At 34.9% G+C, this 17,912-nt stretch overlaps 1 protein-coding gene across 1 annotated transcript; it reads left to right on the forward strand.

Moving 5' to 3' along the window:
* The first annotated feature begins 6,313 nt into the window (after nt 1–6,313).
* On the forward strand, nt 6,314–7,049 carry LOC145028801 (VQ motif-containing protein). Its single transcript, XM_078977536.1, has one exon. It carries the CDS (start codon nt 6,336–6,338, stop codon nt 6,993–6,995), a length of 660 nt encoding a protein of 219 aa, XP_078833662.1. The 5' UTR covers nt 6,314–6,335; the 3' UTR covers nt 6,996–7,049.
* The last annotated feature ends 10,863 nt before the right edge of the window (nt 7,050–17,912 follow it).

Consider the following 17,912-nt stretch of genomic DNA (forward strand, 5'->3'; position numbering starts at 1 on the left):
AGAACATCTTTAACAACAAGACATGTCTCCAAGTAAGTATTATTTAATTCACATAGGTTTTTTTTCATGTTTATGTATAAATTGATCTTGGATTATTCTTTTAATTTAATACGTGGTATTAGAGTGTGGTTTAATTTTCATGCCTTATATTTATTTTGATTCGCTCTTCAGAATTGTTCATCACAGATCTTCGTACGTCTAAAATTTCAGAGATAACATGTTTTTGTTTGGAATTTAGAAAGGTTATATGTTGAAATAGTCCTTCATTCCAATTGTGTTGTCTGACTGATCCTTATTTGATAGAACTCTCGGTATTCATTGGGGTTAGTGAAAGATCTAGCTTTCGTTACCAGATTATCATATGTATTAATAAGTTATAGTATTATAGGTTAATACTTGTTTGACGTGTTGCTCGTCGGTTGGATTGCTAGTAGGATCACCCTGATAGTTGTTAAATGTATGAGAAATTGTCCAAGTGAGTTTTCCCCACTATATTGTGTACTCCAGTATGTATCATTTATATGTTAGGATAAAGTTGCCATATAGTATGCTATTAGGCATATAGATTAGCTTAGATAGTTGTCTATCGTGTTGAACTATTTATCTGTTAGATAGGTATTGATATATTATGTGGGGAGTTAAAGGTGACCCAACCTCATGTTGAAGGCCAATAGACTCGGGTGGACGAGCTTTACGCTAAAGGCCAAGGTGCATACCAGCTTCATATTGTTGGAAAAAAGTGGCGGACCAACTTCGTGCTAAAGGCCAAGGGACGGAATAGTTTTTTGTTGAAGGCCATTATGTATATGTATTATATATGTATTGTGGTATATGGTATTTTAGGGAACTCATTAAGCTTCGTGCTTACCCAATTGATTATAAATTGGTTCATGAGAAGGGAAAGGCTTAACTATGCATATACGCATTCATATCATGTTTTCCGCATAATGTAATTATACTCTAATATATTGGATAAATAAAAATGAAAATTTTGTGTTCAATATCGAGACGTTACACCTAGGGTTCAACCTCCTTTTCTTGGGTGTAAACAAACAACATTAATGCTCCTCCAACAAATTGGGTGATCGGAGTATTCATCAGAGGATTATTGTTTCCTCATATTTCTAAGATTTACATGTAAGGTATGAGACTATGTCCGAAATTGGCTACGCGATTGGTTTCAGTAGTAGCCGATCTGCATGTTGCCCCAACGGATGGCATCAAATTAATGATATTATCATCATTTTGTGAGGTGATTATGTTCGAGATTAATATGGCATTGCATTGATTCTTTGTAAATGAAACAACGCCATGAATTGTTAGAAGAACCATGGGTAAATGACACAATAGATCGCTCCAACGGTAAAGTTACTTCAAGAGTAAGGAAGTTATAATCAAAAGGTGTTTGGGGGAGATTTAGATATTCCATGATAGGATGTCATGGATTATGTTGCGATTGCCTTCATAAACTTATGGTTTCTACATTAGATTGTTTGTTTTGTTCCCGGTGGTTATAGCGAACATCTCATCGACGCATCATCACTAATGTTTGATTGCTCGAACGTATCATTAGTTGTTATATGCTCTTGTACAACTTAGCATAAATACCCAAACTAACAATTATGAAAAGACCGGTCTATCTTTAGATGTGAAATTTACTTTAGTGGCTGATTTGATTTTCCGGACTAGCCCTTCAAAAGTACCCCGAAGGCCCTAACCAATTATGGTTGTCATGTGATGATTTTGATGATTACACCATGCATGGTTTGGTTCTATTGCAGTTACATATGTGTTACCAAACTGGTCTTTTATCACGACTACGATAGTCTGATTTCAAAGTGCGATATATAGTTGGGAATTTTATTACTATACGTCATTAAAAATGAAATTTGAATTTAGATAAAAACACATGGTTGACAAGAGTCTTCTATTAAAATTAAAAGGGAAAATGACTTAAAAGCCCAACGAAGTTTTCAAACCATTCAAAAAACCCCAATCATGTTTTGTCTGTTCAAAAAAACCCAACGAACTTAACATTTTGTCTAAAAAGTCCAACAAAGTTTCAAATTGTTCAGAAAATTCCAATTTTGTTTTGTTTAAGTTCGTTGGGTTTTCTTTGAACAGTCAGAATATGATTAGGGTTTTTTAAACGTTTTGGAAGCTTCGTTGGTCTAACAAGTTATTTTTCCGATACGGTAATAAGCCACGTCATTTGTTTCTCGTATTTGACTTTCGAGAAAGTGTAACTTAGTTGGGCTTTTTAGATAAAATGTTAAGTTTGTTGGGTTTTTTTGAACAGACAAAACATGATTGGGGTTTTTTAAACGGTTTGAAAACTTCGTTGGGCTTTTAAATCTTTTTCCCAAATTAAAAGCATACAAGATAAATTGTGTATAATGATTGAAACCATCCAACATGTATTTTCATCGACAAACTATAAAAGCTATAAAATTAAGTTGAAAACTTATAAACTTGTTACATGAATTTGTAAAATGGTGAGGACACTCATAAATATTTCGCATACACTCTTAAAAGATCTCGACTTGTCCCTGCAAATTCAGGCCAACAATCGTTCATTTGGCACTCCATATCGAAATATTTTGAAATTTCAAGAGTTCTTTGTCTTTTATTCCTATCTTCACCACAAGGAAAAAGGCCATTACCGGCGATAAAAGTCGCCGGTAAAAGTCCCAAAAATCGCCGGTACTGATAATAGCGGCGACGCGTCGCCGGTAATGAGTCGCCGCTACTGCCTCGTCGCTATTGATCAGTTTGTCGCCGCTAAAGATAATAGTCGCCGCTATTAGTATGTCGCCGCTACTGACTAGTGTCGCCGCTAATAATGTTGTCGCCGGGAATGACATTTGTCGCCGGTAAAAGTGTCGCCGGCAAAAGTGTCGCCGGTAATGATAACTGTCGCCGGTAAAAGTGTCGCCGGTAATTTGTTTTCAATTTTTTTTTTTTAAATAATGATTTTCGTTGCCGGTGATAATATCGCAGGTAAAAGTGTTGCCGGTGATAATATCGCAGGTAAAAGTGTCGCCGGTAATAACAATATTCGATTAAATATCAAAACCAATAGTGTCGACGCTAATTACAAAACAAACATCCTATTAAATATCAAACATAATAGTGTCAAACAAACATCCTATTACAAACAAACATCCAAAATACAATTAAATATCAAAAGTCATACTATCCGAGTAGCAAAACAACAAAATTTTTACAATCTACTAACTAGCAAAACGAGACAACATATGCAAATAAAACTCATTCTTACATACCCTCATCGCCGTTCCCATCGTTTCCTTGATTGTTTTGGAATTGAAAAAACGAATAAAGCTCATCCCTACATGCCGGGTCGGCGAGCATTGCACGAAGATTTTCCAACTACATAATTAATAACAATATATATAAAATTATAAGTTAGATCGTCAAACATAAACAAAAACTATCAAAATACATTGTTATTTTTAAAGTAAGATAGAAAACCAAAGTACATTGCTATATTTTGCACTTGGGACAAAAACCAAATTACCAAACTTTTTAGCAAATAACCACCACAAAACCAAAACTACCAAATCAACATGCATTTTACGATGCTAAAGTAGATTGCTATTTTACCTGTGATGGTTGTGATGGTGGTTGTGATGGTTGCGAAGGCTGTGGAATCGTCGGGAGACCAGAAGGTTTGCAGCCAATGCCTCTAATGTGGCCACGTCGCTCTCCTAATACTTTCTCGAACGTAGCTCTTTCTTGAGTTGGCGTAAACTCACTTTCACCTTGAGTTTGTTCTAGCAGCTCTTCAACTAACTGATTTTGTAACTCTCAAAAGTGAGTAACAATTAAGTATAAATAAACATTTAAATATATGATAAAATTATAATTAAATACTTACATATTGTTGTTCCGATTCAGCAGTAACAAATACACCATTCTTATCGGTATGAGCTTTGCGAAATGTTTCCACTCTCTTAAGGTTCTGTTTAAGTTTAAAAATTAGATTATATTTTAAATAAATAATTACATGTATCTTACGGTACCTTCTTATAGCAAGTACTGCTATACGAGCTCGAACCCCCACGATTCACAATTGTTTGCTTTTCACGGATTTTTTTGTTCCTTTCTGAAGCAATTTTGTGTTCGTCAGTTTGAAAATACTCAGCTGTCTTCTCCCAGTTATCAACAAGCATACCATCCGGAGGATTTGCCAATGCTCTCGGGATATCTTCATACCCTCCGACCATGTTGAAATATTCTTTTGCGTCGGCTTTACGCTCTCGAAAACCTCTTAACAAGGCTGCTTGAAAACTCTCTGTCAATAAAGTAGCTTGTTAAGAGAGTTTTCAAGCAGCCTTGTTAAGAGGTTTTCGAGAGCGTAAAGCCGACGCAAAAGAATATTTCAACATGGTCGGAGGGTATGAAGATATCCCGAGAGCATTGGCAAATCCTCCGGATGGTATGCTTGTTGATAACTGGGAGAAGACAGTTGAGTATTTTCAAACTGACGAACACAAAATTGCTTCAGAAAGGAACAAAAAAATCCGTGAAAAGCAAACAATTGTGAATCGTGGGGGTTCGAGCTCGTATAGCAGTACTTGCTATAAGAAGGTACCGTACGATACATGTAATTATTTATTTAAAATATAATCTAATTTTTAAACTTAAACAGAACCTTAAAAGAGTGGAAACATTTCGCAAAGCTCATACTGATAAGAATGGTGTATTTGTTACTGCTGAATCGGAACAACAATATGTAAGTATTTAATTATAATTTTATCATATATTTAAATGTTTATTTATACTTAATTGTTACTCACTTTTGGGAGTTATAGAATCGGTTAGTTGAAGAGCTGCTAGAACAAACTCAAGGTGAAAGTGAGTTTACGCCAACTCAAGAAAGAGCTACGTTCGAGAAAGTATTAGGAGAGCGACGTGGCCACAATAGAGGCATTGACCGCAAACATTCTGGTCTCCCGACGATTCCACAGCCTTCGCAACCATCACAACCACCATCACAGGTAAAATAGCAATCTACTTTAGCATCGTAAAATGCATGTTGATTTGGTAGTTTTGGTTTTGTGGTGGTTATTTGCTAAAAAGTTTGGTAATTTGGTTTTTGTCCCAAGTGCAAAATATAGCAATGTACTTTGGTTTTCTATCTTACTTTAAAAATAACAATGTATTTTGATAGTTTTTGTTTATGTTTGACGATCTAACTTATAATTTTATATATATTGTTATTAATTATGTAGTTGGAAAATCTTCGTGCAATGCTCGCCGACCCGGCATGTAGGGATGAGCTTTATTCGTTTTTTCAATCCCAAAACAATCAAGGAAACGATGGGAACGGCGATGAGGGTATGTAAGAATGGGTTTTATTTGCATATGTTGTCTCGTTTTGCTAGTTAGTAGATTGTAAAAATTTTGTTGTTTTGCTACTCGGATAGTATGACTTTTGATATATAATTGTATTTTGGATGTTTGTTTGTAATAGGATGTTTGTTTGACACTATTATGTTTGATATTTAATAGGATGTTTGTTTTGTAATTAGCGTCGACACTATTGGTTTTGATATTTAATCGAATATTGTTATTACCGGCGACACTTTTACCTGCGATATTATCACCGGCAACACTTTTACCTGCGATATTATCACCGGCAACGAAAATCATTATTTAAAAAAAAAAATTGAAAACAAATTACCGGCGACACTTTTACCGGCGACAGTTATCATTACCGGCGACACTTTTGCCGGCGACACTTTTACCGGCGACAAATGTCATTCCCGGCGACAACATTATTAGCGGCGACACTAGTCAGTAGCGGCGACATACTAATAGCGGCGACTATTATCTTTAGCGGCGACAAACTGATCAATAGCGACGAGGCAGTAACGGCGACTCATTACCGGCGACGCGTCGCCGCTATTATCAGTACCGGCGATTTTTAATGGCCTTTTTGCTTGTTGTGGCTTGCATAAATCATCGTAAATTAGGGATTTATAATTGTACGTGTTATTTTAATAAGTGAATCTTGGTTGAAATATAATTCACTTTTTTTGTCAGAACCTACCAAAAATAATACCAAGTGCGTATAAGTAATTGTAAGTTGTAACAATGCAAGTTACTATGAAATAACATTAGCTCACTTAAGCATTCTGATTAATTTATTTAATTTAGATAAACATGAACATAAACTCTTTTTCTATTCGTTCATTCCCTTAACAACCTACCCCACAACAAGGAAAACCCAAACTAACACTACCCATCCCCTCATCCACACAGTTTACAAAAACACGTTTCAGGTTTTTAAAGTTCTCATCTTTTCCAGCATGGGCCTATCGCAATTCCATGCAAAGGAAGAACAACATGATGGTGGCGCGTACGATCAAACGCCACTCAAGATCAACAAAGACTCCAATTTCATCACCCGTCTTCCTCCGTCCTCCTCCACCACATCATCCACCACCACCTCCGACGGCTTAACAAACAAACCCCAACAACAACAACAACAACCACCACCACGACGACCCGTCATCATATACACGCATTCTCCCAAAGTGATCCATACGCACCCTCGAGATTTCATGGCATTGGTTCAAAAACTCACCGGATACACCCCACCACCGGAGGACACACAACAGACACAAGATCGGAGACACCACCGAGGCCAAGGGAACACGGAGGATAATGAGTCAACCTCGGTTGTGACGGAGGAACATGGCAGTAGCGTGAATGATATACCTCAGGTGAATTCTTGTTTTGTTGATGGTGGGGTTGGGGTCGGGGTTGCAGCACCACCTTACAGGGCGGCGGGATTTGATCCTTACTTTAATCCTACGCCAGTTTTTTCGGCCAACCCAACGGATTTCTTCTGTGGATCGACTCATCAGCTTCCATTTTACAATCCCGACTCGTTATTTTTGAATCGGAATTCCTTATCGTCGTCATCTTCATCATTGCGTGTTCTCAAAGAATATCCAGATATTTGATCTATTTAATTTATTCAGATCTTAAGTTTTCATTTTTGCAGATTCTAAATAATAACTCCACAATTTGTTTGTTTATTTCAAGTATTCTTTATGGAAATAAAAGGTTCAGTTTTTGCTTGTTTTCATTCACATTTTGTTTAAGAATATGCATGTTCGTCATTTGTATATCTTAAATGGATCTACGGTGATATGAACTCGAATTAGGACTTGATTTTAGAGTCGGGATTTGAAAGAACCGAACTTTTGAACCAATCCTAATTCGATTTCTGGAACACGAACTACAAAAAATTAAAACATGGGAATAATTAGATACTCCAAATTAATCCTGCTAATACTTCACCTTAATAGCAACATGAAAGAGCAACCGAAGACACCCAAGGACAAGACTGAAGAAACCCAAAAGCAGCAATCAAGGGATGCAAACATTAAAACGGCAAACCCTACACCAAAGCCAACGATAAGAATTCGGGAGTTTGAAGACTCCATCAATTGAAGAAAAGATTCGAGAGAGAGATATAGGTACATGTTAGTCAGAAAATGTGATTCGTGTCTTCTAGAACAACACCGGATCTACTGAGCAAGACTCTCCAATTAATATATAGGTGATATTAACTTTACATGCTAGGACATCACTTGAACTATGATACCCAGGTACATATTTTTTTTTTTATATGATAAGTTGTGGGTATGTGAGAGATAAGTGTTGATCTGTGGGGTGATTACCAAGTATTTGATTAATGGGAGGAAATGTTGTAACATAATATAGCCAGCGTGGAGAAAATATGGAGTATGGTGACTACGTGTGTAACATTATACTTTTTTGTGTTTATTTTTGTCTTGTCACTTGATAGAAGGGAAGGGAAAGTGAATTGTTTAAAATATATGTGGTTTTATTTATTTACTCTTCAAAAGAGCCTTTATAGAGAGAGGTACATTCCAACATATATATATATATATATATATATATATATATATATATATATATATATATATATATATATATATATATATATATATATATAAAGACATATGGGATCGAAGTCTAGCCAATATGTGACACACTAATTAACGAATTGAAGTTTCCATCTTTAGTCATGTTAATAGTGCGATGTGTGTGTGTTTTAGGAGATAAGGCTAACAACTTGAGAGTACTCCATTGTAGTCAATATCATCTATACATTCAGTCAAAAATCCTAATGACTTAAGTTGCAATGGCAAGTGACCTGCTGGACTTGGAATGACGAATTTCATATTTGAGGAAAATTGAGATTAGCATCTTCATTTATAGACCTAGTTTTGATTAGGTTGAAATCAAGCTTAAATGTGAGTTTGGCTCATGAACTGTGTTATATATTGGACTTAAATAAATGTAGTGTTAACTGGGATTGAAAATGTGAGGTTTTGATGGTAAATCTATAAGGGTTGTTGAAGTTGGAAAAGAAGGGCAAAACTTGAAAGTTTTGTTAAAGATGAAAATGAATAGCATAAACGACGTGCACGTAGCTAGGCATAGCCATGGGTAGAAACTTAGGGTGAAATGTAGTGAGCCACATAACATGTACATGGCAAGGGTTGATATAGCCGTTGCCTTGCATACATTTGTGAGGATTAAGCTCCACGTAGCCATGGAGTCTATATATTGTCCACGTGAAATTGGACTTGTAGTCTTATTAGGTTACTAATGTATTAGTGCCTTATGGGCCTGAATTAAACCTATGTTTGGGTAGGTTAGAATTAAGCTGAATCAACAGACATGTTTTGGTATGAATGCAAATAACCCCAGTGAGAAAAAAAGGTGTTGTCAGTGTAATGTAGTATATGCTACGTTGATGACTATAAATTGTTATTACATGAAGGTTAGTGATAATGTTGGTGAACACATATGGACCCCAGCGATGATCGTTTATTGACATCAAACTATAAAATTTTGTGATCCGTGTACTAACACCGATAATGTTGGAGATCATTTATCGATACCAAAAATGATAATCTTGGTGATTGGATGACACCAACACTGATGATGTTGGGATCAAATAGATGATAGGATCTAGGATTAAACTTCAAGGGTGTGATCGTCATATGTCATTATATATTGTCATACCATGGCGTTGTATTGCATAGAATATATGCATTCTATACATATTCATCTTGTATAACAGTTTTATCATCTATTCCCCTAAAATGAAGTAGTGTTATTAATTTTGGCGATTTGATTTATGTGTTACTGAGACCTGAGTAAGCTCTCATGGTTGGTCATGATTATTTGTACATAAATTAAGGTGCATGTACTAGCCTTAAGGCCAAAGAGAAAGTATCAATCTATAAATTTTATTGGTGAAGCTAGGAAGACCTATATACAAGACTAGGGATAAGACCCGTATATTATACAGATTGATTAAAAAATAAAATATTAAAATTTAAATAATATGTATTTTTTGAAATAAAGAATGAACAAACATATTAATTGCAATTTACTATCATATTTATTATATTTAATACTTTACATATATATAAGTAAAGTATCATCTGACATTTTAATTTTTAAATTTGAAAAAACCTATAAATTGACATGTGGATATTATTTATTTAAAAAATATAACAAAATGACAAGTATCAAAACTCATTAGAGATTGACATGTGGCAAATATTAATCTTCATTTATTATAGTAGATGCGTTAATAACATCCCCTATGTCATTTGTAAATTTTGTAATTAATGTAATTACCTGTTTCATTGGTACACTACTAGAAAAAAAGCTTTCAATGACAAACGAATTACAACGTACAAACATATCCTTGTTAAAATTCTGTTATGCTTTGTGATTTACGACAGACATACTATGTAACCATTTGCAAAAACTTACGATGTAGAAAATGTATATCATGTCTAAAACAGAAAACCCTCTCGTCGTTCTCTTCTCTCCCATTTGTTTTTGCCTCCACCGAAACTTGATGTATAAACATTCCACCATGCTCTCAAAAAAAATAACGAAATAAAATCCATGAAAATGGAAGCTTTTTGTAACATCCAAAAATCAGGTATAGCTATTTAATCCCTCTTATTTTCCAAGTTGTCAAAACTAGCCCATGGAAGGAAATTGTAGCAAATAAGTACGTTGGGCGTACTGAAGAGTACGATGCGCATACTCATGAGCGTGATCTTGACGCGGATGCTACCCAGTACGTTGGGCCTACCATAGTGTAAGTTGGGCGTACTGGACTCAGACATGTAACCCTAAATGAGACTTGAACACTATAAAAGGAATGATATGGCCTCCATCCTAGCCACCATTTCTAGTGAGTGAAACCCTAAAAGAGCTAAACCTTATTTCTAAACTTGTGTGTGTTTTTAAGCTTGAAAGTGTCTTTGTGTGCTTGTGAAGAAGAAGAGAGGGCCTTGAAGAGGAAAGATTGGAGACCAAGCTTTTAGATCTAACCTAAGCTGAGTGGGGAGCTTCTGTCAAAGGTAAAATGCTTCAAACTTTACCACTCTTTTGTTATAAACATCATATAGGAGCATATTCTGGGTTTAAGTCCCAAAGGTGGAGACTTTTTTAGCAAAGAAACTCCATGGCCCTTAATCTACCCCATTTCAGTGTATTTTGTGTTGTAGATCCATAAAAATCCAATCTTGGACGTTAAGATTAAGTCGTGCATGAGATTAGGGCTTAATGGGAAAAAGGATATATGTTTGAAGTGATGGTGACCTTTACAACCATGCAAATGCTTAAAGGTTTCGACTTTATGGCTTAAGAGACAGTAGAGTGCCTGGATCTGAGACATGAGCTTATGTCTTAATCTATTCAGACCAAAAATCTTGAAAGTATGAAACTGGGAATTACACTCGGCGTAATTGTTGGGTTATGAGCATTCTAACACTCCTAAGTGTACATGCAACCCTAAATACCTTGGATCTATGTTTTCTCTATTATACATGCAAATATGAATATCCAAGGTATTATCCTAAACTAGCATACACAACTATCAATATAACAAGATAGAATACATACCTCTTTGATGGAGCTTGTCTTCATGAAGCTTGAGTGCCTAGTGCCCCAAGTGTGACACCTCAAATGGTTCACAATCATCAAAACACTTAGAATAACTTAGAGAGAATTCTACACTTCATGAAATCGGCTAGCCCTTTCTTACTCTCACTAGTGGCCGATTTTTCCTCAAGAATAAGATGCTTATATAGTTATACAATTACGGTAAACCCTAATTGTCATGACTTTCCATTTCCTTGGATCCATGGGTTCAAATACACCATGGAGCATCATATGGGTTTTGGCCCAACTAGATAATCCATGGAGCATTAGTCCACTATATAAGTATGGATGATTTACACAATCAACCCATATATTTAATTAGTCTTCTTTTGATCACTCAATTAATGCTAGATTAATTCTTGATCAATACTATTTAAATAATCTCATTATTCTTATTATTAATATACTAGAACTTATAATATATTAATAACCATAAGTGTCTTCTTTCTCTCATTTAGTCTATCCAAGTGCATGATGGTATGCAACCCAAATGGACCATGCCGGGTCGGGTCAAGTCTTACCAATTATAGTTATGGACTTAGACATTAATCCAACAGTCTCCCACTTGGATAAGTCTAAAACTATTATTGCGTATGACTTCAGGAACCAACTGGCAATCGTAGCTCTCAAAAGCTTCTGTCGAACTCTGACCTTGTAGATGAACTCTGATCTTGTCAATGACTTGTCCATTAGTAAGGGATCATATATATTCCTCCATTCTAGATATCATATGGACTGAGACATGGATTATAATCATTCTCTCTGTCCATTTGTTGTTTCCCGATTTCCGATTTATGACGACTGACTAATTGAACAAATCAAATCAGTCCTGGCCCGGCCGAGCACTTCCATTTGTCATCATCAAATCATCGAGGGGCCCACAGATATCGCTTTTATCCCGAAGGTAAAAGGAATGGCTAAACTTCGACTCATATGGCTTGTTCTACTACTTGTTGAATCATACACAGAGACACGTTTTATAGCACCGAGTTACCAAATGTAGTTTCGTGCAATCAATGTACAACCAACTCATAGTAACAACTCATATCTCTAGGTTTGAAGAATATAAGATATTATCGTCTCATGATCAATCGTGATAAAATCCATGAAGTGATTCCAATGAGCGTGGGTTGAATCCAATACTCAGAACTTATGAGCACTCATGAGTGTTGTAGCCATTTGTCCAACACCTTAGACCTCTACAAGCCAACCCATGACAGTCTTAATTCATATCTACTTCCAACATATGACCGACTGTGGATGGTTTGAATAACTTAGTCATTCCGGAAGAATAACCTAGTTTATTCGGGAAATCAAAACATGCAAAGTGCAACATAATAATAATTGAATCCAATATGGTCTCAGAACTTATGAATATAAATAAAACACTTTTTATTTATCACCATATGATTACACATTATTCATTGTATACTATTTCAGCTATCAACTTTATTCTTGAATTTAAAACAATAGTTGTCCCATGCCCCAAGCATGTACACTATGTTTTCTAAACACTAGTCATGCCATACACCAAGTATGCATACTATGTTTGTTTATGATCTTTACTTTGTGAACTAGATCAATTGAACATAACTTCAATGATTCTCTTTACACACTCCTAAATCCTTACTACAAATGCAAGAATTCCAAATTCATGCCATTTAGTGAAATCTGTTAGATTCTAAACTTATATGCATTGATCCTCTTGTAACGATTATGCACAAATTCACAAAGACTTGGAAATAATCATTACAGAGTATTCCAAAGGAGATCAACTCCTTCGAAACATCCTTCTTGCATTAAGTTTCCTTAATCTTACACAGATTGAAATTTTTGGCTTTAAAACATTTCCAGATTCATTTTGACTATCATTTCTGAACAAGAGTTGCCTCCTTACAGATTATGTCAATATGGTCCTTCCAGAATTATCACTATACTTCCAACTGTCCTTGAGCAACCAATCTTTGGTAAACCTTAGATTGTCCTCGACAAATGTTTAATCCTTTTAGTCATATCCAGTTCTAAACCTTTTCCCTTCTTAATGCCCCAGGCATTTGGAAACTTTTAGAACGGATAACTATAGCACATGTAATCGATCCTATATCCGAAGCATATGGGACACGATTCATGATGTCTCACATAAAGACTAAACCAGTCTTTTGCTATAACATTTCCATTTCTATTTGCCAAGTTCTCATAATTCAGATTATGAAAAGGGATGCCGTAATCATAATCGAATTTTAGAACGCAAATAATGGACCCATATACAGAATTTCCTTATGTTGAGCCATTCCAACATAAATTCATATATATCCTTGACTAAATGATTAAAACCTCACGATCTAAGCTTATAGATTTGAGATGAAGTATAATTTCCTCTCCCTTAATTATAGCAAAACAACTTTTTCCCAATTGAAACCTTTTGTTTTCAATAATTAACATTGCTAACTTGCAATCTTTATCATAATTATCATGCTCCCACTAACATGATGATTATTATCATAACACTTATGCTCCCACTAGCTTTGACATGTACTCAGAAATCAGCTGGACTTCTAGAAATCAATACTTTATTGACTTTCTTACCAAAGTTCAGATTTCTGATACTGGATTGTTTTTATAGAACTTTATCAAAATCATACACCTTCCCTTAGATAGCACACTTGTGTGTCTAAACAATTATGAAGAGGGATGCCGTAATCATAATGGTTAGACCTTTTTGCCACTTCTCACAAGTAAAGGTTAGTGTGCCGGTAAACCACACACGCTCCACTAATGACTTTGAGAATGCAAATATCACAATTGCTATCTAGCTAAAATCTACTTAGTGAAAGTGTTTCCTCACCATCATTTTCATGAATCGGAGAGAAACCTTATGAAACTTAGATTTAATGGTGTATGAGTTCTTATCCATGTGAATCGTCAAAACCATAGTCACAAGACAAGAATTATGACAAATCCAAACTCATATGGACTGAACTCAATCTTAACTTCTTGCCACCTGGCGGCTTAAAGGCCTTCCATTGCTTCCAAGTTGTTGTGCAACCAATTGATAACTCTAAGAACTCATATGCAAAGCCAACTTTAATTGGAATGGGTACAGAATATGTCAACACGATAGGCTATAAACCTTAAGTCGTGTGCTAGTGAAGAACTTTAGGTTTTATTCTTGATTAGTTCTTGAGACTTTCAAGACCTTTAAGACTCCCACTGTCCTCTTGACCTATAAGACTCCCTTGTCAAATATCCAGGAGATAGTGTAGATTCTAATCAAGACAAACACTTCACACAATTGGCCTTAGTTGGTCTTTGTTTTATCCAAAACATCACAACTTACCAATTTCAAATGTACAAGAGTAGAAAACTTTTACTCTTACATTTGATAAGTGTTTTAAACCTTCTTTGAGACATGTCACTCAAGTCACAATCTTGGAGTATGACTCTAAGACTTGTATTGGAACGAAGTATGACTCATCTTCTTGATTTAACCATTTCAACAATTCAAGATCCCTTCTTCTTAGTCATAAGAATGCACTAAGACTTCCTTAGAGAACTAATTTTGATATGGTTTCTTAATCATTAAGATGATCACAAAACTGATACTAAAGTACTCTCCCATCTTTTCAGATTTGAGAAACTTTTATCCTTCTGCCTAATTTGATTCTTCTTATCCGCTCTACTATGCATTGAAACCTTTTCCAATGTCTCAGAGTTACACTTAAGCTTGTAAGTATAATCATATTTACTGAGCTTTAGTAAACTATGACGAATAGTCTTATCAATCTTTTGTGGTGGACTTAATCAGTGCACATGACTATGTACTCGATCCCTTAGTCCATTACTTGACTCACACATCCATGTGAACAAGTAATTAGTCTTAATTTTTCCAATACTTGAAAGTTCTCATTCATCATGCTATACAACTTGCATGATTCCAAGTTTCGGTCCAATTGAGACTTGGTGATGAGAATCTTTCCTTATTTGGTAAATTTAGACATTACCACAAATGAAGGAATCAATTTCATATTTCCACTCTTGCTATTAATGGAATCATATAAGCAACAATTTTTTTTCCTCAAATGCCATTGTAAGGTTATTTTTAAAATAAATAAAATCAAAATTTTCTTTTATTTTAAAACTATGCGGAAAAACTTATCCTTACAATCCATATGAAAACTTGTTGTTATCTATTCCTTAGCAATATCTCATAACTCCTAATAAGTAGCTCAAGAATCCAATTTTCAATCTACGCGATAGAAATCCATCTATGCGATCAGATTCAGCATATTCTTTCTTTAAGTTCCTTTACTTCTCTTTGATTCTTAAAACATTACCATGTGACCCAGTCACATCATGTATCAGGAATCTCAGAATAGAAACTTAACAGAGTTAGATAGTGGACTTTACCTGAAGTAGAGTCAAACTTATTGACTTTAACATCCTTAGGTAAGTTTGCCAGCTTCGCAATTAATAACCCTTTCTTTGGCAATAGAAACATATGGACCCTTTGATAATGGTACACGGGACTATCACAGACTTAGTTTTTCTCTTTACCATCTGGTCAACCGAATTGACTATGGCCGATCCCTTTCCATTAGGAAGAGAATGCTTTTCTGGATTTCCTGTGTCACCATTGTTAATGTCCATAAAGTTTTAGGAAGTTGATCTTAGCAAATAGATAAGATAATTAAGGGTCTTGTCATAGTCTGTTTCATAGGTGTTCCAAAGGAACTCACTATATGACTTAGAAAGTGATTGAACCACCAACTTTCTCAAGACTTTGACACCCAACTCTCCCGGCTTGTCAATATGTGACTACATCTCCAAGATGTGATCACACCAAGACCTTTACTTGCCAATAGGGCTTGAGTGACTTTAAACTTTTAAAGAACTTGTGGGGTAGGGAGAATAATTGGAGGAGAAAGAAGTATGATTTCCATTGGAACATCATCTTCATTTAGGAAAGCTAGTTTCAAGAGATTTGGGAAGATCATAAATGTCTAAACCAGACATCTTTTTGGGAGATATTCAAGATAGTTGATTTTAAAGTCCTTAATATGACACCCAATATGAAATATTAAGGCTAGGACCCAACAAACTATTTTACAACTTAGAAGAGGTATGCCGTAATCCAAGCTATAAAACAATTTGAAGGTAGGTGAATGACGATTCACCAATTTCCACCAAGATAAACGAAATGTATTATTAGGTTTTAATTGGTTTTTGAAACTCCTAGATCTTTGAGATTCATTGAACTGTTCAATGGCATGTTTCAATCTCGAGTGTGCCCTTCAGGTTTTGTGACTGGGATGCCGAGGATCACAAAACAAGGTGTGAAGTAACCATGCAAATTACTTGGTACCCTTAATAAATTACCCCTCAATCGATGTGCCGGTTAACCACACATGCTCCACTAACCGACTTAAACAAAGTGCAAAGTGTAATTTCATGGATTAGCACCTTATTCACATTTTCCTAAGTAACTAAGATTGGGTATTTATAAGAGTTTAGTTACTTAGTATTTATCATTAATACTTTTAATGAAGGGAGAATTATAGTCCTGTCAAACCCGTTTGGCTAACGACCCTCCACCAGTCAAGCAAGCGGTGGGTGAGAGTGGACACCCATTAAGTTGCCATTTTATAGGCAACAACCTTATACCCACCTTATAGACCGGCTTCGTGAATGAGGCGTACTAGCGATAAGACTGACTTTACTCTTATACATATATATATATATATATATATATATATATATATATATATATATATATATATATATATATATATATATATCTATATATATATATATATATATATATATATATATATATATATATATATATATATAAGAAAAAACTTTACAAATTCCAAAACTTGAGGGCAAGTTTTTGAAACTATTCAAAACTAATTAATTCCATAACTTATGTGTTTAAAGTAGTTTTAATCCAAAAACTCTTCAAGTTCCATAACTTGAGGACAAGTTATGGAAGACTTTAAACTAATAAAAGAATTAACTTTTCTTTATTTTATAACTTATGGATTTAATTATGGTTACATATTTTATTTATTTATTTAATGAAGAGACTCTTGGTCCTCCATAACTTGAGGACAAATTATGGAGTCATAACTCCAATTAATTAGAACTAGACTCTTCATTTTTGTAACCTTTGCCAATTTTATGAGTTTTATGAGTCTTTAATGTGACTCTTCATGTAACTTGAGGAGAAGTTACACAAACACATTTTATACTCAACTCTTAGATTAAAATGGATTGAAAACAACTATTTCAATTAACTTTTCTATTAATCTAAGCAACTCATAAGAACAAGATAATTCAAATCAAACTTTTTCATGTAATTAGTCTAAACCTTAAACTAATACAAAACATGAATCTATTGACAATTATCTTTGAAAATGGATTAGCATGAACATTACCACATCAAAAAACAAGTTTATAAGTTCAAAAACAACTTAGGGTAATGTTCCTAGTCCATTTCTAGCCAAAAACCTCGAAAATATGCTGTCTGGGGTCCAACTCGTCGAGTGCATGAACAAAACTCGGCGAGTTGGATGCATTTTGCCTTGGACTCATCGAGTCCCTTCATGGACTCGGCGAGTCTGCTGGGCTGACAACATCAAAACTCGATTTTTCAGCTCCATTTGCAAGTATATCAAGAAAACAAGCCTAGGATCTGATACCACTGTTGGGTTATGAGCATTCTAACACTCCTAAGTGTACATGCAACCCTAAATACCTTGGATCTATGTTTTCTCTATTATAATGCAAATATGAATATCCAAGGTATTATCCTAAACTAGCATACACAACTATCAATATAACAAGATAGAATACATACCTCTTTGATG

The sequence above is a fragment of the Lactuca saligna genome, chromosome 2 (genome assembly GCF_052625555.1).
Source record: "Lactuca saligna cultivar CGN05327 chromosome 2, ASM5262555v1, whole genome shotgun sequence".
NCBI classification, from domain to species: Eukaryota; Viridiplantae; Streptophyta; class Magnoliopsida; order Asterales; family Asteraceae; genus Lactuca; species Lactuca saligna.

Bases quoted from the DNA above. Each gene is read 5' to 3' on its own strand.
- LOC145028801 (XM_078977536.1), top strand. From the start codon at position 6,336: ATGGGCCTATCGCAATTCCATGCAAAGGAAGAACAACATGATGGTGGC.